The sequence below is a fragment of the Atractosteus spatula genome, chromosome 4 (assembly GCF_055471065.1).
Source record: "Atractosteus spatula isolate fAtrSpa1 chromosome 4, fAtrSpa1.hap1, whole genome shotgun sequence".
NCBI classification, from domain to species: Eukaryota; Metazoa; Chordata; class Actinopteri; order Semionotiformes; family Lepisosteidae; genus Atractosteus; species Atractosteus spatula.
The window spans coordinates 33,455,837-33,481,037 of NC_142709.1; the positions used below are offsets into that span (position 1 = coordinate 33,455,837).

A 25,201-nucleotide genomic window follows, 5' to 3' on the forward strand; every position below is an offset into this window, starting at 1 on the left:
GATGTCGTGTTGAGATTGGTTTAAATGCAACACTTAAGACCTGTTGTGAAAATTAATTTAATTTTACAATTATTATCCCTAGGGTCCTCCCTCTCCTCTTAGCCCCGTTGTCTTGCCTGGGCTGCAAATAAAAGCACTGACAACAGTGCTAATCAAGCGACAGCTTCTAGTCCCAGAAGAAATAAGAGCTTGCTGACAGAAACTCATTTTTATTAAGTTGGAACACATTTATAGAAAACTCTCAAGCCTGCATCACAGTCCACACTGGCAGAGCACAGCTACGTTCCACAGTGCTGGTGGCATCCCCGGCACGCACTTGTTTCTAATAACCAGCCCCAGAGTTCATGCTCGGTTCCACATGTTGTTTTGCAGTTTATTCCTATCAAGCATCCTAGTTTGGAGTACAAAAGAATAATCTGATCCAGTCATAATTAAAAAGCTAATAAAAACCTTCAAAATAATTTAAAAAATCAATTAGTGTAACACAAATCAAAAGTTAATTCCCATTTCCTGTACCACAGAAAATAAGGCTCAATGAGAAGCAAAGGCTTTAAATTTGTTTTTGTACAGTTCAATTTACATCTCCCCTTTCTTAAGGTTTAATTGTGTAATGAGCAAGTAACTACGAAGAGCAGGAACACCTGAATCTTGTGAGTTAAGTACTTAATCAGTTTAGGAAATGGATTTTGCACAACCACCTCAGTGATGAGTCTACAGGCTGTTCATTTTGAGGTCACCATGTGATTGATCCCGCCATTCATTTGTTTTATTCACAGGTAAGAATCGTTACTGCTGTTCTAGTTTGGTTTTAAATATACACACAATCAACCTGATTGCAGGACTACACATATTCCATTTTATTCACCCACAATTCCAACAGCCAGGCAGACAGGCTACAAAACATAATTATGTCTATGCCTTCAAGAGATCAATAATTTGCATCTGCCTGGAAGGCAGGGCTGAATTTGTGGACAGATGTGACTGGAGCAGGGGTTTACCACTTGAGCAAAAAGAGAAACTGGATATAATGGCTTTTAAAGATGGATTTTTATCTAACTATAACACCAACTTGTCTCCACATTACTAACATGATTCTATCTCATACGAATGGAAGAAAATGTTCTCAACAGTACCTTACACTTGCAATATTGGGAAAAATAACATTTTTAGGGCTCACTCTAAGCATATGTCATGGCAGATGAGACTAAAAAAAGTAAGTTTCACACAGAAAATCAATCAGTTTTCTAAGATGCCAACACATTACTACCTGGTCATTATTGCCCTAGAAATTTCTCAACTAGAAAATAGAATGTGAATTGCAGAGCTGGGGAGGTATTTAGTATTTGCAGAACATAAATAAGTGTTACCAGTGCATCTTTATAATAACATCTAACAGAGCAACATATTAATCTTGCACATAAAATCTTAGATGACCCCCCTCATCCGCTCTTTTTAGAATATACTCTCCTACCCTCTTCTGGAGGAGGTACCAGATTTCCTGTACAAAACACTAAGAGAGCATCTACATCCTTTATACCTAAAAGCATTCAGTTGTTGACGAATGAAAAAAGTGTTTGCTGTTAGGGATCTTATTACTGTGTTTAGACCCTTAAGATAATTGTATGTTTTTTTTCTATTGGTCCTGGAAGAGTTCTGATTGAGAGATGTTGCTGAATGTTGTTGTGTAGTCTGGTACTGTGCTGTTGTTGCACTGTAATCCTGTTGTATATGTTTATAGACTTTGATATAGAAGATGAATTACATTAGGGGCAATAAAGCTTTAGTCAGTTAATTCAGAACAAATGAGATCAAATGAGGAGGCGAGGAAGCTGTACTCTAGTCGTCGTCAGAACCCGAGTCGTAGCCTTTCCCCCGGATCGTCTTCTTGTCCAGCTTAGTGACCTTTGACCCAGGCTTCTGTCCCTGCATCAGTGGCTCCACCAAATCCCCACTGAAAGACAAAGCAGATTCCAGTACCATTCTCCTTCAGAAGCACATTAAACCTCCCATAACAGCAAGAAGCGTGAGGACACATTTCAGTTCACTCTGAAATGTCCGTCAGGGAAAGAGAGAGCTAAACGTTTCCTACATCTAGACTGACTGTAGAGCTATATTGCACCCAACCCTGCCACCAAATATAAGAGAAAAATCAAGAAATAACCATCTTGTGATTCACAGTAGATTTATACATTTATACAGATATAAATTTGTCTCCAGTAATTACCTTTTTTTCGAGCTGGTGTCTAATTTTGATGATCACTGGCTATTTGAAGTTCAGTCACCAGGTGGATGTTTGAAACTAGCCTGTTCTGTTCAGGAGTACAATGCCAATAGTGTTTGGGAGACCAGCTGACCATTGGTTTTCAGACAAATTCAACACATTCTTCTAAAGATGTCCCACTCCTGCCCTAGGCCGACCCCATCTATACCCTTTAGGACTTTATATACTTGGATCAAATATTTGTTCTTGACTGAACCTAGTTTGTCCCTGAACCTGAGATTATTTGTTCTGTGACAACATTTTATGCACATATATTAGAAATGTCAAGCTGAGTAAGATGGCAACTGTATTGGCTACCAAATTAAATAGAAGATTTTTTTTTAATTAAAATGTCATGCGTTACCAGAGGGAGATGCTGATTTTGCCTCTAACCTTTTGTGCACAGATATTCTCTCCTGGTCCTGGTGTCACAAATCTTAATCAGGTGTTCTCTTAAATGGTCTCTATTACCACTGTTTCCAGGTCTTTACTTCTTGAGAATTACAAGATACCTATAAAACCTGCTTGCCCTCCAGGACCAGGAATGAATATCACTGCCTTTGTGCATATAAATCATGTAAACAGTATGCATTATAGAATATAAATTATGTCAATTATAATGAAGTTGTTCATTAAATTATAATATTACCTGTAGTTAATGACCTCTGAGCACCCCAGGCGCCATTCTAGCGTCTCTGTTGTAAATTCATCCGTGTTGCCTAGATCAGCAAAGCCGACAATGTAATCCTTGGTTTTCCCATCCTTCACGAGCGCCAGTGTTGGAATCACTTTGATGTGCAGTCTTTCAGTGAGGAAAGGGGCCTTCTCCACATTTAACTTAATGAACTTTGTCTCCAAGTGCTTCTTGGCCAGTAAAGACAAGTGCTTGTCCAAAATTTTACATCTGTTACAAAGACAAAACATCAATCAAATAAATTGTCTTTCAAGTTAATATTTCCACTGTGTGCAAAAGAACAGGTGAAAACTATCAATCTGAATCTAAGATATGTAAATGGTAATGTGGTCAATTTTGTAGTTCTGAAAATACAAGAATTATTTACTTAGCACATGTCCTGACTGAGGGGAGTTCATGTGAGCAAGGCTTACATTAATTAAAGATTAATTTTACAGTAATCAATTACAATAAGACACGAACAATGATGCTGGAAGTGCAGCTAGTGAAGGAGTGGCTGAGAGATCACAGGAAAGTCCTGACTAGGCAGGGCTGTAGGCAGTTCTGATTTCTGGGGTAGTTCACTCCACCTAAGGAGTTGAAGAGGAAGAGGAGATGAGAGGGCAGCAGTGGGCAGGAGTGATAAGAGACTGTGGAAAGAGGGGAGCTGGGTGGTTGAGACAGTGGTTCGTGGGAATAAGTGCAATGAAATGGATGTGTGACAACAGGAAGCCAGTGGAGGAACTGGAGTAAGGCAGCAGCATGATGATGTGAAATGCAGAATTCTGGATGAGTTGGAGTGGGCAGGCCGTGGTGGCAGGGGGGAAGGGTGAGAGAATGTGACACTAGCAGTCCAGTAGCAGGGCCTGGACTATAAGCTGTGGAAAATAATCTCTAGGGAAGAGGCTCAGCAGGCCAGAGAAGAAATGGGTCGACAACAGAAGAGATGTCAAGAGCGATACTTGGCAGAAGAGGAGGGGGGCTAAGTAACAGAATCAAGAGGAGTCACATTTACAAATTTATAGGCTAGTGTTTAATTAAAAGATTCCTTCACCAAATGTTGAGCCAGCAGCCATATCACTCTGCAACTCACAACTGGCAGCCCACAGAAGCTCAGTAAGTGTGAGGCAGGTCAGTACCTAGATGGGAGACCTCCTGGGAAAAACTAAGGTTGCTGCTGGAAGAGGTGTTAGTGGGGCCAACAGGAGGTGCTTACCCTGCGGTCCTATTGCCCCAAAATAGTGATGGGGACACTATACTGTAAACATGCGCCATCCTTCAGATGAGACGTAAAACCGAGGTCCTGACTCTCTGTGGTCATTAAAAATCCCAGGGCGTTTCTCGAAAAGAGTAGGGGTGTAACCCCGGTGTCCTGGCCAAAATTCCCATTGGCCGTTACCAATCATGGCCTCCTAATAATCCCCATCTATGAATTGGCTTCATTACTCTGCTCTCCTCCCCACTAATAGCTGATGTGTGGTGAGCGTTCTGGCGCACTATGGCTGCCGTCACATCATCCAGGTGGGGCTGCACATTAGTGATGGTGGAGGGGAGTCCCCATTACCTGTAAAGCACTTTGAGTGGAGTGTCCAGAAAAGCACTATATAAGTGTAAGCAATTATTATTATTAAATGTTCCTTCTTACTGGACCCATGTAGAATTACACATGTATTCTATCTGTGCCTTTTACAAAAAACACTGTGAGGTTGATTCTAATACACATACTTTGCAAATATTCAGCAACAACTTCAGATTCAAGATGGATCTACAGTCTATTGGAGGGCACACTCACCTCGACTGCCGTACTGAAGGCCTCATCAGGACATTTGCTGGCGTGTTGTACCTCAGTTTTTTTAATGGTTAAAGGTTTGCTACCGAGTAATAACATCACACATCTCCTGACAAATGTATGCAATTTTATATGCAGGTAACTGGGTTTACAACAACAAGGCAGGAGCACTTACATCTACAGGGATATTACAAACGACTATTATCACAACCAAACAAGTATTTCACAACCAGAGGTCACAATAAGGATTTCATTACAGCTCTAACCTAAAGGTGGTTTTTAATTAAAATCTGCAGTCTTGGGTCAGCCTATATGATTCCAAATTGTTTAAAAGAACAAACCTGTAACAATGCTCTGTAACAATGGCTGTCTTTACCATCTTTAATAATGGACCCCATTATCACCCACTGAATTCTCCCTTTGCACGTTGCCCACCTGAAGGTAGTATCTTTGTAGAAGTGGCAGACCACATGCTTGCTTTCTTTTACTTCTTGGAAGAAATCTCTCTCACTTGGGATTTCTCTGTATTCGCCGTGTCCCTTAGAGAGCCACTCCTAAAGGAAAAACGAGACTCCTTTCAAGGATCTGCTACTGATAAAGATTGTGTGTGATGTACAGTCGAAAGCAGCACAGGACATTAACCACGGAGGGAGGAAGGCACAGGAGGTGCCAAATCACTTTACACGGGTGGTCACACACTGGCCACTCCTGTTCAGATCGCAGCTGCTGTTTTTACACACCAGTGCACATCTCGCTCGGCACACAGCACCAGGGTTTGTGTCTCCCACATGTGCAGTGGCTGCCGGTAATCTTCCAATTATATTTGAAAAATGGTTGAAAATGTACAAGTTATTCTCTCCAAAGCCACTGCTTTCACATGTTCAAATTGTTTGTGTTCTTCTAAAAATAACTGAGCTCACGTTTAGCAGCAATTATGTTCTGTCCAGAATTTCAATTCGTTTAAAATCAGAAATGATGAAAACTAGACTCTTTAAAAGGTCAAAATCAAAACCATATTCTTTTGAACATGTTGTATTTAAATGCTCACTTCAGCTAAACAGCCATGATTTGAGTGGCTTTTCCAAAACACATTTTGCAGATACTTTTCTGGGTTCAGAAACAGCTAAGCTTAGATGGAAAGCATGAAGAAAGTGATAATACATATCATGTTTAAAAACAATTTATGCAAAATCAAAAGTTCAGGAAACTATGAGTACAAGATGCTAATATTAAACCAATACTTCAATACTTTCGGTCATATGAAAGGCACATTGTAATATTTCTATTTCCCTCAACTGTGTGCCCAACCAATTCCTGCAGAAACTTACTTTGCTTGATCCTTCACAGGACAAAACCACAACAATCTTATGGTAGCACTGATTTAAGCAGTAATAATAATTCTAAAAGGCTTGCTTGCAACATTTAAAAAGGCAATACGCTAAAACAAAATCTGCTAGGGCTGTATATAAGTGGTGCAAGTCTAGCACGGTTGGGAAGCCTGTGTAAAGGAAAACTACAGCCTTTTGCTAGGGTCGAAATAAACTGTTTCTCTTGCTCTTGGTAGTGGACAGAAAGACCCAGTTGGGTTTCCCAGGAACAGCACCTGCTTCTGCTTCTGGGCCTTCTTCAGCGCCTCCAGCCTCCTCTCCTTCAGTTTCTCCAGCTCGTCATCATCCATCTTCTCCAGCTTCCCCAGCTCGGCATCCAGCTGCTCCTCCACAACCTTAGCCGTCTGGATGATCTGGTTCTCCAGAACCTTGGTTATGATGTCCATTGACTGACCGCCCGCCATGACCCCTGCTAGATAGAACAAACCTGGAAAAGAGAACATCGGTCAGATGGCACAGCAGAGCAGAAGAAGTTCCCTGCCCCCCCCCCATCTTGGGCTCCTCTGTCCAGAACTATGCAAGGTATAATTCCTCAATAACCAGAACCCAGTGGAAGTTAACACCACCTTCCAAAACATATAGGATAATAAAGTACAATGGTTTAAGAGTCCCATTTACTCTGAACCAGTCTGACCCACAAGGAACACCATTCTCTTCCACCAGCTTTAGGAGATCAGGCCTTCAGTGTGGGGAGATTTGCCTGTCCCTGCCCTGTATCGGGACCCTTAGTCTGATGTTTGACTTTTGACTCCTGTGGAATCCCAGGAGTGTTTGCCTTATGGTTTCCAGCAACAGAAATAAAGCAGGAGGGGGGCAGCCTTCCAGCAACCATGGACATGCTGATGTGTCTCACACCCATCGGCGAGGTTTCTGCTCTAGAGACTATGAATGTGATTCACACCAGCGATGCCACCGCAGGATAGGGCTCAAGATCAGCATGTCCTGCTGCAGCCTGCTTTGCGTCACAAGTAAAATTGGCAGCAGTGTGAAGCAGAGGTGAGGTTTCTGGACCAGGGGGTTATACTGTTTCCAATGCTGGAAAGGACACCACTCTTGTACCCTTGACCAAGGCGCTTGGTCCATATAAAACCTCTAATTGCCCTGCTGTATGAATCAATTCAATTCATCCCTTTACAAGTGAATTTGTTCCTAACTGGCCTGCCTGGTTAAACAAACAAATTAAAAACAATCCTTCTTTAATAACCTTGTTAAAATATTCAGGACAGCCCTGCACTTATACTAACAATAAAAAGAAGCAATCACAGGCCTACAGTTCTTTACTTTTCAACCAATTGAGAAGGAAATGTCAGTTGACTGTGAGGAAGAGAGCATTTTCACACTTCTTCAGGGCACCGAAACAGCAAGGGGATAAAGCCATTTCAGAGCGGACAGACAAATGGTGGCCTGGACGTTCTAGAAGGAGCTCAGAATCACTCATGAGGGAAGCCGGTTTTAAATAAATCAGCAAAATAACAGCAGAATCAAGTGGGTTTTTTTTTTTTGCAGATTAATCAAATTTCCTTTAATTAAGTTCCACAAGCAGTGATTCTTCGGTTGCTCGCTCGTTTAAAGGGCTGAATCACTCTAGCTAGAACTGGTCTTACCAGATATCATACCCCCCACCTCTACCTCTCTTGGGAGAAAGGCCACTTTATTGTTAGATGTTTCATGCATATTTTAATATTAGTAAGTACGCATTTTCACAAGACTACGAAGCGTTCCAGCGAGCTTCTCCGGTTCTATCCGTTCTCAAAAGTCGTTTAAAAAACGTTTCCTTCGGCTGCCATATGCTAACTCTTAAGTCAGAAACGACGTTTCATCTTTCTATGATTTCTATGTGTTTTCTACCTACGGACTGTCCATGTGTTATGTCCAGGGGAAAATCCTTTGAGAGATATTGACACGAAAGCGGTTAGTGTTTAAGTGCCCACAATTGTGTGGCTCCGCTCGGCGTAAAAGAACAATAAATATTATTTTCCTCGCTGGCCCACACCTCAGATCCCTTGATTAACCATACCTCCAGCCAGCAAAGACGTAAAGTTTTACAACACCACGAAGATAACGATAAGGTCCCACGTTTTTAATATTCAGCGCTAAAGATAATACGGAATATAGCAGTAACCACCTTCCAGACCTATTGTGAAACGATGCCCACGATTGTTGGCCTGGAAAGCTATAGCCATGGTAACCAGCGACTGACCACTTGATCCACACCATTACACGTTTCAGGTGACGCACTGCGATTAAACGGGAGCCGTCGCACGACAAGGTACGGTCTCTAACGGCGTGGTTCCTTGAGCCCAGCTCTATCTGACACATTCTGAATGGGCTATAGGCTCCATCCATGACCTGGGCTCCAACCGCACCCCTCTCTTCACTGACCGGGTCAGAGCACTTCAGGAGCCGTTCAGCCTCCAAACACCGAAAAGACCCGTTTTTCGCTGAAATAAGGCCACCCCGCCCCCAAAACCTCACACACGGCTCAGCCCAAGGTCTCCGCTTACATTTTAGTTTTTTTTTCAATAAACGATTTCCTTTTTTCTGGGAGCTTAAGGTTTGCTCCAACCGTTTTTGTTCCCGTTGTCCACTTACCTCAGCTCTTCACAACGACTGTTTGGATCTCCACAGGAGGCCCGGGGCTGACGTCATAACAAATCGCCCGGATTGCTTTGAAACCCCCAGTACTCGCTGCTGAGCCTGTCAATCAAATACAAATAAATTAAAAATTCAAAGAGCGCGGGTAGAACTATGTATGATAATTTTTTATCAATATATTGCAAGTGATTTAATTGAAACGGTCGCAAATACTTTATGAACTAATGTTCACAAATTTACTCCCTTTTTCTTTTTACTCTTTTTATTTCGCTATGCATCCTGGTACTTGCAGCCTTCCAGCTCTCAAAGGACACGTGAAAGTTTACTAAAAAATAAACCAGTCTGTACATTCAAGTGACTCTCGCCGGGCTCACCGGTTTGTTTCACGTTCTCAAGTTTTCTGTTACTACTACTGCTGCCTAACTGCCATTAATTAAAGTAAATGGTAAAAATATTTGCAAAACAGGGCATTCATAAGAATTTAATCTTTGATCACAAAATTAAAGAATTTGATCTTTAATTCTGTGAGTACTGATCCAGAAAACACATCGAACCAACACGTACAGTATATGTGTGAACATGATGTCTTATTACACAACCCCAAGCCAAACCATTTGAAACTTTATTGTTTACAAACATTCAGTCGATTGCATGTGAGAAAAACGGAATTTTGTTATAAGAACAAATCTAAGTGATAAAAAATAGCACAACACCGAGACGAAACGTAACAACAAAAAGAATGGGAGAGGAGATATGGGTACGAATCAGTAAAAATATAAATTAAGTTTTCACAGTTTTTTTTGAAGACCTTATTTAATATTTCTGTTGCCATTTCGTGAAAGGTAAAGATTTCTTTGAAATTTACATTGATGATATTTACAAAATAAAATAATCCGATTTATCTAATAAACTTTATTATTTTAATGGTTGATTAATGTGTGAATCTAATCAGAACATTTTTACAGTGTTAGTTCAAATAACATTATCATTTTTCTAAAAATAAAAGTAGCCATTTCTTTCCAGTAACAGAACAAATGCAACATTATTTAAAACGAGCTATTACAAAACGATCAGTTAAGATCAATATCATGTTTGAGTTGTGTGTAGTGTTAAATGTGTGAATAAGGTAAAGGGACTCATAGGAGAAGAATTGTATATGATACCCCCTTAACTGAATACCCATACTTAACTGGATACATTTAAGATTTTGTTTAGTTTATTCTTTCTCCATAATGCACAATCAATAAAACCAACTCAATAATAAACAATAAAGATAATACACGGAGAAAGAACATTACAGTAGTGAGGATAACATACGGATACGTCAGTGTGATGTCATCTCTGTGCGAGGCTCACCCCGCGACGTGCGCGCACCAGAGGAGCGCCTGCGCGATTGTTCCTCGCGACCATATGAGCGGCTGAGAGCAGGGCAGCGGTGAGGCGCAGTTTTCACGGAAGATTTACCACGCGGGGACAATGGGCAAGAAACAGAAAAACAAAGGCGAAGACAGGTAAACGACACTGTAGTTCCGAATACTGTGTGGCACGGGTAACGGCGCGGGCAGCTCGGGTCGTTAGAGTTCCACGCAGGAACGCGTGTCTGTGGGTCCATTCTCTCTAGGCCCGTGTTCCAGCTACCTCCTGGGGCGTCTGGTGATGTGCACAGCAGCGCTACCTCACGTCATCGCAGGGAATCACATAACTAGGCTAACTTTGAACCCTCCTGCGGCTTGTCGGATACGCGGGGCTTTAATTAGCGGTCCGATGAGAGGGCAGCGACGCGGTTTCGGAGCAGTGCTGTCGGCCACGCATAGCAGATGCTGTTGTCACGGTCTTTACAACATGTGATCCGCAGGCATACGTGAAGCGGCGGTGGCGCGTCCGTGGGCTCGGTGGCTTGCCCACGTGCGTTGTTGTGCTTTCTTGTGCAAAGCCACCCAGCGTGGCCGCCTGAGCGCGTCCATTGTGTGGCGGCACCGTCCATTGTGCCCGAATAAAGCGGCAGTCGGTGTGGAATTCAGTGCTGCACAGTGGCTGAGCATGCATGCCTTCAGGAAGTCATTGTTCCCTGGCTGTTGTCTACCGGTTTTTTTAGGAAAAGTATTTAGTGGACTGGGATTAAAGAACATAATGATATGGTCCAGCACCGTTCAAATAACTTCCCCCTGGGCTTTACCAATCTTAGCCTCCTAATAATCCCCATCTATGAACTGGCTTCATTACTCTGCTCTCCTCCCCACTGGTAGCTAGTGTGTGGTGGGTGTACTGGTGCACTATGGCTGCTGTCACATCATCCAGGTGTGGCTGCACACTGGTGGTGGTGAAGGGGAGTCCCCATTACCTGTAAAGCACTTTGAGCAGAGTGCCAAGAAGAGTGCTATACAAGTGCAAGGAATTCTTATTGTAGTTATAGTAATTATTGTAATCAATAAGTCACTCATGCTGAGGTGTGTAACGGCACCCAGTTTAGGGGAAACTGCACCGGTTAAGGAAATACTTTCAGAGGGTATAGCTAAGGACTTGATGTGAGCATGTGCATTATGATTGTAAATGGGTACAACACTGTGGGTGTTGGTACATGAAGGATGTGGCAACCTCAGGGCACGGTCTGTAGAACACTCCAGTGGGGTGGCTATGCTGGAGAGCTGTCTGGGGACAGATGTCCTCTACTGTGACTGCCCTCGCACATCTTAACCCTCACAGCCACTGATAAGACTAGCAGCCACACCCGCCCTCTCTAGGAGAATGGATAAAGGCCAAGAACTTTCCCACAAACCTTTGCAAACATACAGCAAGTCAGTAGAGATTCTTATCCTATAGAGGAATTGTTTTGGACACCTACTCAGTAAGTGTACGAATGTGTACAATGCCCAGGAGCAATCCTCCTTATGTCTAGAGCCGAGAGCCTTCAAAACTTTCTCAAACCTTTTTAAGTCTGCCCTTAGTTCAGCTCCTGGGCTTTATTTTAGTTGACTTTACTGCATTATTGTGAATGCACGTGCTTGGTTTTATTATGCAGTGCCACAGAGGTGCTATATAAAGGTTGTCATCCTTTCTCTTAGCGAGCACTGTTACAGGTGACGTAAGGCAGTTGACTGCCGCAAACAGTGTGGAGATTTGTTTTTTTTTTTCAGGTCCTCAATTCCAGAGGCGAGTAGTCTAAGTTTAGAATTGTCTGGTTAACGGCTGTGGACACGAGCTGTGCGAACGCGTCACCTGCCCTCGCTGGCGGAGAGGTGCGTCGGCAGCTCTGCTGTACTGTTCTCGGGTTGGAGGGCCAGCGTACCCTGCTTGCGTGTGATCACCGGCCACTCTGACGTGAGGGGTGCACATAGCTGTGAGATACAAAAGGAGCAGTTTATGAGCCAGTCGTCCTTTTTTTACGGCTTTATCCAGTCCAGGGTCACAGGGGAACTTTCTTGCAATCAGTGGGCCAAGGCGGGGTTCAGCCTGGATGGAATGCCTGTCCTTTTGCAGGGCAAACGCCGACACAAACAAGCACACACTCACACCACGGCCAGTTTTCCCAGAAGCCAGTAAACCCACCAGTATGTCTGTGAATTGTGGAAGGAAATCGGAGCACCCAGAGGAAACCCACATGAACGTGAGGAGAACATTCAGACTCCACACAGACAACACCCCAGGTCCGGAATTGAACTCAAGGCCTTGGTGCTGCTAGACAGTGATGCCAACCTCTGCGCCACCATACCACTCACTTATGAGGCTTCTTATTTTTTTTGTCTTGTGCAAAAAACACGTAAATGTCAGTGAAATCGCTTACCTCAATCACAAGCCCTCAGTTGAAGATGATCTGGAAGTAATCTTGAAAAGCTATTTCTTGTACTTACAGTGCAAGAAATGTGACACGCATGCAAACCAAGGAAGTGTGGTGTAATTCTAAAACTTTCTTAGATAAATGTAGGGATGTGGAATAGACTGACTTGCTTTTGTAAAGCCTGACACTCCATGCAAAGTTATGGCGCAACTCAGATTATTGGACTGTATAAAAGTTTTACTTTGTGTGGTTTCTCTGAAGTGTGTTTCATTCTGCTGTGCACGTTGGAGAGAGGTGGCATTAGGGCATTTCTCGAACTCTGAGCTTTTGTGTTGGTGAGCAAATCTCCAGCTTCTTTAGGCAGGACTAGAGGAAATTCCCTGAGGTGAAATCCTCATCAGTCCTAAACTGTATAAGAATCATATGAAAGACTTGGTGGGGGGGGGGTTCCCTTTAGGGTCTGGAGTGAAGGTTGTTTTGCATTCAAGAAGACATGTAGTGGGGTATGCTTGGTATTACCTGGTATTAGATGATATAGCAGCCAGCCAGGAGTAATAGATGCACCTTGGGACACATGAGCATGGTATCTGGTATCCATGTCTTCAAGGCTAACACTGCAGGTGAGTCCTCGCTGAAGGGGATCTGTCCCTATTGTTCTGGTCGGCCCAGCTGGCTCATTGACAGCTCCCAGCCCAGGCAGATGCCCATGTTGCCTTTACACTGCAGAAAACAGGAGACCCTGCAGGCCCCAGAGGCCTGAGGGTTAAGCTGGAGTTAAACCCTCACCCTTCAACCTCTTTGTTTTGCGAGGGGGGAAAAAAAAGCTTTGTTTGCTGGAAAATGGTTTCTAAGATGGACATGAGAGGGCTGCATCATAATGATATCAATGTTTAGGAAGTGCCCGTTAATTATTTGCTGGAAAAAAAATGACCTGACATCGCCCAATCCTGGTTACAGTTCTCAAATTGAGGTAGTTTCCTTTTCAGGTCGGTCGGAGGCATCTGTTATTACAAATCTCGCAGATGCACAGTTGCATTCAGGCTTATTGCCATCCTGAATCGTAGGTATGATGACGTGGACACTGGGTCCGGCGTGCTATCCCAGGTTAGCGTCAGGCCTCACGGAGACTGAGGTGTATGTTGAAGGAAGTCTGCGCCTTTGCTGCGGTGCCCAGCCATTCCTGTGTGACTCCGGCCAGCTGGCCTGTTCCCAGCTGCTGCCTTTGAGCTGCCGGCCAGCATTCCTGTCCTCCTAGGAGGAGCTCTGCTCGGGGCCTGGCTGATGGGGAGTCTTGGCTGCCAGGGCTGGAACTGAATTGGAACAAGACACGCTCTTCTCTTTAAAGACCCCAAGCCCATTGTTTCTATGAATGCTTTTGGTTTCTCTCTTGGCTAACAAACTCAACCTTTACCAGCAATAAAACTGATCCCGGTATTGCTGTTTCGCGTACCTCCTGCTCCTAGCCTGAAGTCGGAGATGCTTTTTTTTAGCCCAGTCTCATTAGACTGGTCCGAGTTTTTGAAAACCTTATCTTCAGTGAGTACTTTTGACCAGATCACTTCCTCGTGGTTTTCTACTAAATAGGTTCTGTAAGACTGCTTTGGCACAATGTAGCAGGTGTTCACAAGTCAAGCCATTTCACAAGTGCTTTCTCACTATAGTCCTCATCGTCTGCGATCATCTTTAAATAGCCAGTACATTACGCCACCTATTGTACATATCAGAGGGAAAATGTTGGTGTATAATACTGGATCTTTAATGCACCCCACCTGGCTCACTTGCTTGTTCTACACCTCAGCCACCCTCTCTGAAGAGAAGGTTATGGAATTCTTCGACTTCTGCACAGTTCCCACTTGTGCCCTGTGGTCCGTGTTTCATACCTTCCTGATTCTGAAGACATCCGTTGGCTTGCCTTTGAGGATTTTCAATCCTTTGTTCAGTTACAAAGTTCTGTTGTCTGTTTTTTTTTTAAGCTGAAAAGACGCATCATTTTAAAATTCCATGTTTTTTTCTTCTGAAGACTGTGTGAATTCACTTTAGTTTTTTTTGGGAGTTCATGCAGATTTTCTTGCCAATAAATTCCCTGCTTGAAACTGTAGCACCAATAAATCCTTTGTGCCACGGAGTTTGCTGTTGTCTTTTGTCCCGCTTTCAAAGGCTTAAATGTAAATGGGGGTCGTTTACAGTCCTGCATACAGTTTTGGTCACCACACTGTCGAAAAGATGTTGTCTCGGTATCATCCTCAGAATGGTTGATTCAGATCGACCCGGTAGTTTGTTTTAGAGTGAGCAGTGAAACACGAACCACAGGGCCCGAGTGAAACCTGTGCAGAAGGGCTTTGAAACCCAAGAACAGGGCACTCCGATACACAAAGAGTTGTGGGAGTTGGCATAAGCTACGCAGCCATGTTGTTGAAGCCAATGACCTGGAATCGTTTAAGAAACGGATGGATGAGATTCTTGGATCAGATGATCGCTAACTACCAGATGGACTAGTTGGTCCAAGTGGTCTCCTCTGATTTGTAACCATCTTCACGTTCTGAAGATGTCTATTTCATCACTCAGGATTTGTGCTTAGTCAGCAGTTTCTTTCCGTGCTGGAATGTGTACCAGCCCTGCCCCTGAGCTTGAGGTTTTTTCCACTTCTGATGCAACAGTACGCAATAACACAATAAGACCCCATTTAAAAAGAGCTTTCCACAATCTGCTTTTCCTGAATGCTTCAGAGCTGAAAATAAGTGGGACATTTTTTCTCAGCTTCCTCTCTAAACTGCACTTGCATTTTGTTTTTGAGTGAACCATACCCTAATTCAGGTGTGTCTGCAGATTTGTGTTCAAACTCGGCTCTTAAGGCGCTAAAACAGTTGGTTGCTGATTTACCTGGAATAATTTGACCGCTTCAAACAGTTCTGTGTGAGCTGCTGCATTAAAGAGACCTTTCAAACCTGCAGGCACACTGGCCCTCCACGACCAGGACTGGACAGCCCTGTTCTAATGTAAGTTAATGGTGGCATTTTGGCAGTGCTTTTATTACTGGGAAAAGTGTAAAGCTGCATTTTACTGCATTCATATTGGGCAGCAGAAAGCTGGACAACAGGTAGGAGTTTACAGGTTTAATTTATGAGTACACCATCAGAGTGGTTGGCACCTTTACTGTGCGTTTTCCCATCTGTAGGTTCCAATACATTAATACATTAAAACTGGCTGAGTTAAAGTTATTTTTTATTTTTTACGGTGAAAAGTCTATAAAAACTGCACGATTGAGTTAGCTATCCTATTACATTGTTGAGTTCACGTGTCTAGATTTGGAAGTTACTGCTTCTGAATTTGGCGGTGTGGTGAAGGGTTGTCTTCTTGGGTTGTTCTCGGTTTTAATTTCACTTCCCTTTAGTTTATGTTTTGTGAGCTGTAGTTCCATCTCCAAATACCATCAGGATACACTAATTATGTCTCACAAGTCTCTAATTGCCTGGCATGCTTATCTGATTTTATACTGTGTTCAACGTATTTTAGTCTTGCCAGTAGTTTAACGACGGAATGTCGACTTGATCTGTTCTTGTACAGCAAGGAAGATGGCATTACATTTCAGAAATAATCTTGCTGTGGGAGAACCTGAAGTGCTTGTTGTTAAAAGGTCATGCTTCTCTCAGATTCATGGTGTATACTTGCATTTTTCCTAAAGCTCCGGAATTGCAGAGCTGCTGGCTAAGTCACACACTGCCATTGACTTCCCTGTGCAGCCTCTGAGCCTCTTTCACAACCATCAGTGTTTCAGGCTTGTGTCTCCATAATAATTTACACTAAATGGATTCTGAAGCTGTTACTGCTCAGTGTTGAGTCTTTGTTCTGAAGTGGGGTGGCAATTGGAAGAAACCGGGGTTCCTGCCAAATGTCCCTTTCGAGAATGCCCCATCATTTGCCCTGAGGCCTACTGTGCCTTAACTAATGAGTTACTTGAGTAAAGATCTGGCTGCCTGTTTATAGAGATCTAGCTCTTTTTCCTCAATGTTTTTTTTGTGAGATTTCTAAGAAATTGCAAAAATTGGACAAACCCTGAGCAGATGCAAGAGTCAAGGGAGGCGTGCATAATGATCAGGGACGAAGGACTCCAGATGAAGCAGAGGAGCAAATCTAAGCACTTCGTAAGAGGCGACTGAAGGAGTGAGGTCTGCTGAGAGGGTGTCATTCTTAGTAGGAACTGGAAAAATCTCTTTCACTAATGAACAGTTGTTCAGGGTGAGCGTGTGTTCTGTTATGTAACTGAGTGTTAGCCGCTACAGTATTGGGTAACTTCCAATAAGTTTTAATTCCGTACGTGTGGCATCTGAAAGGTATTGGCAGTACATCTGAAAGCACTTAAGTGTGCTAAATTTATTTTTATATGTATACTGGCTTTTGAGTTTCACAGGGCTAAGAAACGGAGGTCAACTTCCAGTTGAGAAAATATCTGAAGCCTGGTTTCTTTTCAAATGCTTTTGTGGAAATCTTCTGTGCACCCCTTGATGCACCCCGCATGACTGCTAGTAAGTGGTTCTGGATTATGGGCATAAGGACACCCCCCCCGGTGTGTTTTGGTTTCCCAGCTCCAGCAGCACTCTGACCTCTGCAGAGTGCGGCCGGGATCTGTGTTGAATTCCCCCACTCTGCTCTTCCGTCCTAGCGCCAAAGACGACGTCGACATCGATGCCCTGGCTGCTGAGATAGAGGGCGCGGGAGCCGCCAAGGAGCAGGACGCCGCCAAGGGCAAGGGCAAAAAGAAGAAGAACAAGAAGACTCAGGATTTCGAGTAGGTCTCCCTGAGGGGACCCCCACTCCCCACATCGAGGGCAGGGGCTTTGAATATTAGCCCTAGCCAGAAAGATCAGGCTAAATCAGGGATCAGTTCTGGGACACTGGCATTATATCTGTATAGAATGGCTCAATTTGAAAAGAGGAAGTGGTTCCTAATGTTGTGAAGAACAAGAGAGAACATAAAGAGGTTTTAGAAAATAAGCACAGTTCCAGTTACACAATATCCAGGCTCGCCGGCAGCATTGTATTACAAACAACCTGCCTTTCTTACCTGTAGCTCATCCTGTTGTGAAACATTTGTTTGCTACCATCTGAGGGATTATTGTTATTGCAGTCTAGACTGTGGCACATTCGCATTTAGCATCTGATTAAGAAAATGCAGACAAGGATGGTCTCTGCTTCATTATTTTGGAAACTCATGACCTACTAATTTGTTTGTAATATGTCTACTTGCTGATTTTTTTTCTTCTTTGCTTGCCTTTCAGTGAGGAGGATATTCTTAAGGAACTAGAGGAGCTCAGCCTAGAAAACCAAGGAGCAAAATCTAACAAGGTACTCTCTTTAGTATTTTGTGTGGTGTGGACAAATTGGAAAGAACCACGTTTGTCCTGAAAATTGGGGTTTCTAGCGATTGTAAAGGACTGTTGCCTTTTGAGCTACTGTACCATATTCTTCGGCATCTGGCGGCGTTTCCTCTGCACGTAGAAATGCACGTGTTGGTAACCCTTGCCTTCTCTCGCCTCTCTGCCCCGATGTTGATTCAGAAAGCCGAAGCTGCTGAGGAGGCAGCCGAGCCCGGCCCCACCAAGGCCGAAAAGAAGAAAACCCGCAAGGGCAACAAGAAGGCCAGCTTGGATGAGGATGAGGACGAGGGGCAAGGTCATGATGATGTGGAGAACGGCGTCCAGAAACCCCAGAAGACGTCGGAGCCGGCTGCTCCGCCTGCTGCTTCTGACTCTGAAGGTGATGACCCCAGGCCGGGCAAGAAGGGCCGAGGGGCAAAAAAGGGGGGCAGGAAGGCTCCCCCCTCGGAGTCGGACGATGAGGATGGAGGTGCGAAGGGCGGGGCAGCTGATCCTGCGGGCGACAGCGACGACGATTCGGAAGAGCGCTCCCGGGGCAGCAGGAAGGCCCAGCAGAAAAGCCAGAGGGCGAAAGCGGGCAGGGCCGACAGCGGCGGGGAGGAGGAGGACGAGGAAGAGGAGGACGGCTCCTTCAAGCTGAAGACGGCGGCGCAGAAGAAGGCGGAGAAGAAGGAGCGAGAGCGCAAGAAGAAGGAGGAGGAGAAGGCCCGGCTGAGGAAGCTGAAGGAGAAGGATGAGGACAAGGAGAAGAGCACAGAGGGGGCCAAGAAGGCTCCTGTCCCGGCGGCGGCGGCTCCCAGCTCAGAGCCCAAAAAGCTGGAGAGCGCCGTGTCTGAGGAGAAGGAGGGCGGCGATGCTAAAGAGGGTGAGTCTCCCGTCGTCTCTATCCTTGTCCTCTTGGACAGTGGCGTGGGACTGCCCTTCTGAAGGGCTGTAGTTTCCCGGTTTCAGGTTTTCATTCCACCTCTGCTCTACATGGCCCAGTTGATCCGATTGTTCGCTTAACTGGACCAGTTTGATGCTTGTCAGAGACTCGGAAAGCCTTCCGCATTCAGGCCCTGGAGGTCTGGAGTTGCGCAGGAGCGCGGGAGAGGGAGTTGTGATGTGTTTCCGTCAGGGAGAGGCGTGACACATCGATCACTTCACCAGGAATAGTCGCCATAACTTGGCTCTTTTGCACAGGAAGAAGGGCACAATTATCCATTTAATCACGGATTAATTCATTATAAAAACAAAAGATAGCAATGTGTTTTCCAGTGTGTAAGTAAGGTGAAACACTTTAAAATGGTTACAAAAAGTAGGTAGATACTTTATGAATCCCATACGGGAAATTCAAGTAATTACAAAAGTAAAATATGTTGTGTTTGATTCCCTAAAGAATGTTTGACTCTCAGAAACCAGAAGTCGTGATTCTCTGCTCCTGATATATCCTCTGGGCTCTTGCAGATGCCCAGTTCTGACTCGTGTACTCCTGACCTGAATTCAGCCCTTGGAGCTGTGTTTTTTTTTTTACTTCTCAGCTTGTGTTGCCTGCTATACTTTCCCTGATACTTTCTATTCTAAAAAGCAATTCACAGAGGTGTGAAACATCATAGGACGAATAACAGGGATCGAAGAGTTCATCATATTTATGTCTCCAAGCGTTGTTCATTGAAGACGTGAAATCAGAAATGAAATGGATAACCTCGGCTTATAAAAGAACCTCCAACACATGAACAATGGGTTAATGTTGTGAATGAGATCTATATAATGGAAAAAATAACTTAGATTGCCAGCAGAGAGGTTTAACAAATACTGGGAAACATGGATTAAATGTATCTCCCTACAGGGATCTGATTTTAGTTTACGAGAAAATATGCAGCGATATCTATGTGTGGACTTTTTTGTGTGTTGTGTTTCTTATTAAACAATTTTATTTTTTTGTGTGTATGGCCCTCCATACCTGCTGGCATAATGTTAATAGTTCATTTTATTTATACAATGTAACAAAAATGAAAAAAGATGAAGGCAAATGTTTATTCTGCTGTTTTGGTGCTGTTTTGTAAAAGCTAAAAAAAAAAGAAATGGATAACCTCACAAGCAAGAAAGCTCAGTGCAAAATTCCACGGTACTGGGCAGAGTCCTGCGTAGATATCTGGCAGAAGGGGGTTCAGAATGCGCACACCAGGGTTACCAGGGCTGGGCCGCTGGGCGCAGCCGCTCGTTAACGCCCCTCTGCTTGCTGTGCTGTTGCAGAGGAGGGCGAGGGCGACAAGAAGAAGAAGAAGGACAAGAAGAAGAAGGGCGAGAAGGAGGAGAAGGAAAAGGAGAAGAAGAAGGGTCCCAGCAAGGCCACGGTCAGGGCCATGCAGGAGGCACTGGCCCGGATGAAGGAGGAGGAGGAGCGGGCCAGGCAGGAGGAAGAGGAGCGCCTCCGACGCCTGGAGGAGCTGGAGGCGCAGAGGCTGGAGCAGGTGGGTGGGCCGGCTTTTCGGAACACCGTGGTGTGTGGGGCTGTGTGCTTCATCGCCAGTTAGCAGGACCCGTCTCAAAACCCGTCGCTGGAAGGAACGTTTGGATAGCTAGTCACACAATCGCAATGACACACCCCAATTAGGACAGGCAGAGCAAAAAACGTAATTAGGGATTCCATATTGATGGCAAACAGTGATAAAAAGTCTAAGCTTTCTATAAAATTGTTTTTACAGGGTATTCTTGTTATAAAAAGGCATTTGGCCTTTTGAGCTGTGACTTGAGTATTGCTCCTTCTGATATGTCAAGCCCAGTAGGTCGAGAAGCCCCAGAGATGTTTTTGCTGGGGATCATCTACATCTACCAGAAAATCTGCCACTGCACTGAGTTTTAAATCTGGTCAGGACAAGAAAGGAGGGGGCAGAAATATTTGAAATGATTTTTACACCAGTGATGGCATGTTGTGTGCTGTGCTGTAGTTTGGATACACTGTAGCAAGCCTGGGGTAGAGACAGCATGAGACACATGATAATGTCTATAAAATGTATTTACACATGTACAAAACAAGGCTCCACACATTAGCTAGGAAGGGTTTGGTTTGTGCGGTGGCCACAGTAGATCCTCTTCAGTTTCAAATAGATTGTTTTGTGCAGAGCTTCTACTTGGGCCTGGAGCTCCTGTAAATGAAAAAGAGGGAAAAATGAGAAATCCTTTGCTGCTGACAAAGAGACTGACAAGCTGTTGAAGTCAGCTGTGCTGTCTTTAGGTTTTCATTGCTGTTACCCTAGTCTTCAAATGAGCGTAAACTTCAGTGACACTCGTTACATCTGGGGATGAAAGGCAATCGTTGACTTTTCAAAAGGGGTTTTGAATTTTACTTACCTTGTTTCTCTCCACTGCTTCATTCAGGTTGGTCAACAGCAGCTGTTTATACTGTAGTTTCTGTTTCAAGAAAAATGATCCCATCAGACCCAGTGCAAACCTGACAATACTCTCCTTCCCAAAAGTACTACCATTCATGGATAAATGGTGATATGTTTTAAACTAAGAGTAAAAAAGGAGCCACTCCAGAGCTCTGACTAACACATCTCTAAGGTAGTTGGTCTTCTGTACTGGAAGAAGACCTTGAAATCTGGATGTTAACCCCTCTTGGAAAGTTTTTGTTTGGTCAGTGGGTCCCCAAAAAGGTGCTGATTGAAATTACTGGAGTGACTGGATGTGCAGATTCGTAATTTTCAGAGGATGTTGCCCTCAGCCAGGGAGCGAAATGATTAAGCTTTGTTGTATTTTCTTAGTTAAAATGCTTTTCATCATTTTCATGTGACAATTCTTCAGGATGTGAATTCAAACGTCGCCTGAAATATTGAGAAGGGGAGGTCTTACCAGTACTGGCTACTGGACCAGAACCAGAACCGGATGATGGCAATAAAGGTCACATTGTCCCTTCTCATGTTACTGCTCTTCTAGAGCTGCTTTTTAGCAAAACATGTATTATACAAACTCGAAAACTTGCTCACAATCCTGATTCTGAATATCCTTATTTAAAATAAGTGTCTGGTCTGAACAAGAGGTTTGTGCACAATCCCAGTTTATCGGAGGACAGCGAGCAGAAGAGAACACATACCTGTTTGAAGGCCTTCAGCCTGTCCTCCGTTGCTTTCCAGGTGAGGAAAGCTTTCCGCTGAGGGATAAAGGCAGTAATTATTTACAAAACTACCCAAGCTATTCTTAAATTTAAATCTCAATTTACGTATTGCAGATACTTGTAGAATAACATTTTTATGAGGCATGATGCATCTAAGATGTGGTTCATCTGATGTGACTAACAGCTACAGACAGTACATGGTAGAAGAAAAACATATTTTTCATTGTGAGGCAACTTAAACTAACATAAAGAAGTTGTGCAGCTTTTCTAGCCAGTAAGAAGATGGAATTTACTCTCTCCCATTAAATCAACAAAGGTGAAGACACTCACCTCTATGTACCTCACTGTGGCCAAAATTTGGTCTCTGATTGTGTCCAGGTGCTTCCTTTCTTCAGTTCTCTTTCTTATCTATGAAAGGAACACCAAGCGATGTGTTAAAATCTGCCATTTCAATTTATTTGCGATACCCCGAGATCTGGATGGCACAAAACTGGAAGGGAGAGTGGACAAAGGAAAAATAATCTCCCGTATTTGGAATTTGCAGTCGTTAATCAGCTTGGCTTCACAGGTGTCCTCGCTGTGAAAGGTAGGACCAGAATAGGTGGTGGAAAGAAGCAAAACGTTGTTTATTTTTGAAAATGTCAAGATTTCTATATTACAAGTTACCACAGGTGCAGGTCGTACCTTTTGTTCGGTGTCCAGAATGTCTGCAGTCGAGCTGTCTCTCCTGTTGCTCTGTTTGGTGGGGAAAAAAGCAAGTTAGAACTAGGAATAGATTACCTCATTTTTCATTTATGATCAAACAGCTGTGTCTGTAATTCCACTTCTAATTCTTCTTTCCTCCATTCTGTTTTGGATTTGCTTGAGTGTTTTGGGTCATTGTCTTGTTGCAAGGTCCACTTACAGTTCAGTTTCAGCTTTTTTGACAGATGGCCTCACATTCTCCTGAAGTACTCTCTGGTACAGTGTGGAATTCCTGGTTGACTATGATGGCAATCTGGCCAGGCCCTGAGGCAGAAAAGCAGCCCCAAACCATAATGCTTCCACCACCATGCTTTATAGTTGGTATGAGGTTCGTTTGGTCAAAGGCAGTTTTTGGTTTTCACCAAACATGACGTCTGACATTGTGGCCAAACAGCTCTACCTTTGTCTCATCAGTCCAGAGCACATTGTTCAAATAGTCCTGATCTTCACCTAGGTGTTGTCTTGCAGACTTCAGTCATGCATCTATATTCTTTTTTGAGAGCAGAGGCTTCTTCCTTCCTGACCTCGCATGTAGGGCAAAGTTGTGCAGTCTCTTTCGGATGGTTGACTCAATCACTTTGACATTGACTGAGACAAGACTTGCCTGCAAATCCCTTGATGTTATCCTGGTGTTCTTGGAGACTTCCTGCAGCATCTTTCGGTCAGCTCTTGGACTGAATTTGGTGAGACAACCTGGCCTGGATAGATTGCCAGTGGTTTGAATTTTCTCCATTTGTACATGATCTTTCAGACAGTGGGAGTGATTGACTACAGATTGCTTGGAAATGGCTATAAAACCCTACCCAGACTCATAGTCATCAACAGTCTTTCTTCTGAGGGCCTCAGACAGCTCTTTTGATCTTGGCATGACATAGTCACACACCTCAATTGCTAAGACCAAACCAGACCACAGCTTTCTGATGTTTATATAAGGCAGTGCCCTCCAAGCTACTCTCTATTGATGTTCTAATCATTTGCACCTGTTTTGGTGCATCTGATTATAATTTGAGGCATTTGATGCAATGATAAAGGTAGGGGTGTACTAACTTTTTCCACACAAGGAAATTGCGTTTCTGTTGATTTAGATAGTACAAATGAGTGCAGAGTGGGAATTCTCAGTTATTTTTAAAAAATAAGATCACCTTTATAAGTATTGTTGAAATGATGATCAAATATCCTTTTGTCCAAAAATGTAAAAAAAGACAAACCTTTTCATGGGGTGTACTTTTTCACACCACTGTAAATCCTGTAGTTTATGTATGAAGTGTCCTGTATGGTGTACTCACCAGTTTCTTATAGTAGTCGCACATATACGCATGGGTTTCTTCCCAGCTTCTTCCTGATCTCTCCACAGTGCTGCAGAACTCTTCAAAAGAGAGTTCCCTGGTCATCTGGAACCTGGTCATGTAGAAATCATTGTTTTAGGTTTCAGCACGTTCTAAATCCACCTTCACCGCCACTTCTAGTACTTGGTTCAGCACTTTAAGAGACTGTAAAAACACATGAAAACCTCAAAGTTGTCATTATAAAGGGTCTGGTAACAGTGCCCCCATGCTAGAATGATAAACTTCCATGATAGACAGAACAGGTGGTATAGTATCGTTGCTGCTGTCTTTGGCCAGCCCAGACTGACACACAGAGGAGAGGAGCTTACTCGCAGTCGGAGTCCTCCTCGCTGTCTTCACTTCCACTATGAATAGTGAAGATCACTGCGAAGAGAGACACAAGATTTCCTGCAGTTACAACTGCTGAAATATGGCTTTAATCAGCTTCAACTCTTTTTCTTTGCCAGTAAATCCAACAGCTGGGATCCTCCTTGGACCCGAGTCCAAGATAACTGTTCTATGAAGGTTGATGGCTGTTTAATGACACTTTTCATTGTTATTATTTCCCTTCTTTTGGTACTTTAATTGCTAGTAGAAAAAAGCTGCTGTAGACTAGGAGTATCCCCAGTCAGAGCTGTAACAGAATGCAGTTCCGAATACTGCAGTTACCGACGGTCTTGACGCCTGCATACTTACCAGGCTCATAGCTTCCAATTGTGTCAAACATCCTGGTACCTAAAAAGAGGGACAAGTCCATCATGACATTGAGCAAGTGTGCGAGCATCACATTATCACACTACTCTGCATAGGGAGTTTCACTGCACTCGTACCAGACCAGCTAAACAGCAGGCCTGCCAGTGTCAGAGCTCTGCTAACTGATCCAGGTCACTGCTCACATGTGTAGCTCTTGTATTTCGTCGTAATAAAATCGTCCACAGATCGACAGTAATGTGTTCTTAATCTCTTTTACTTTTTTATCACCATAATTAAGAATCCGGGTAATAAACTGCTAATAACTCTTAATTTGATTAGTGAAAGTGTATCGGAGATGTTGAAGTAAACGTGAACACGTGCGTGCTGTTTTATGACGTCACGGCAGGGTAACCGTAGTCATGGCAACCAAACGGAGTCGGTCAAGCGTAATAGAAAAAGAAAATGGAAGATGAAACCAGTTTCAGGCA

General features: G+C 43.7%; 2 protein-coding genes across 2 annotated transcripts in view; one reads left to right on the forward strand and one right to left on the reverse strand.

Moving 5' to 3' along the window:
- Window positions 1–833: 833 nt before the first annotated feature.
- txndc9 (thioredoxin domain containing 9) lies at window positions 834–8,801 on the reverse strand. Its single transcript, XM_088913115.1, has 5 exons — window positions 8,703–8,801; window positions 6,326–6,537; window positions 5,158–5,276; window positions 2,910–3,164; window positions 834–1,951 (listed from the first exon to the last, which is right to left on the reverse strand). The coding sequence occupies exons 2-5, from the start codon at window positions 6,512–6,514 to the stop codon at window positions 1,837–1,839; spliced, it is 678 nt and encodes a 225-aa protein (XP_088769241.1). The 5' UTR covers window positions 6,515–6,537; window positions 8,703–8,801; the 3' UTR covers window positions 834–1,836.
- A 1,285-nt stretch (window positions 8,802–10,086) lies between these two features.
- Window positions 10,087–25,201, forward strand: part of eif5b (eukaryotic translation initiation factor 5B) — a 36,965-nt gene continuing 21,850 nt past the window's right edge. Inside the window, exons 1-5 of the mRNA XM_088913352.1 lie at window positions 10,087–10,216; window positions 17,141–17,266; window positions 17,757–17,823; window positions 18,036–18,720; window positions 20,091–20,308. Coding sequence (XP_088769478.1) covers window positions 10,182–10,216; window positions 17,141–17,266; window positions 17,757–17,823; window positions 18,036–18,720; window positions 20,091–20,308 — 1,131 coding nt within the window. The 5' untranslated portion in view covers window positions 10,087–10,181. The remainder of the gene's footprint in view (window positions 10,217–17,140; window positions 17,267–17,756; window positions 17,824–18,035; window positions 18,721–20,090; window positions 20,309–25,201) is intronic.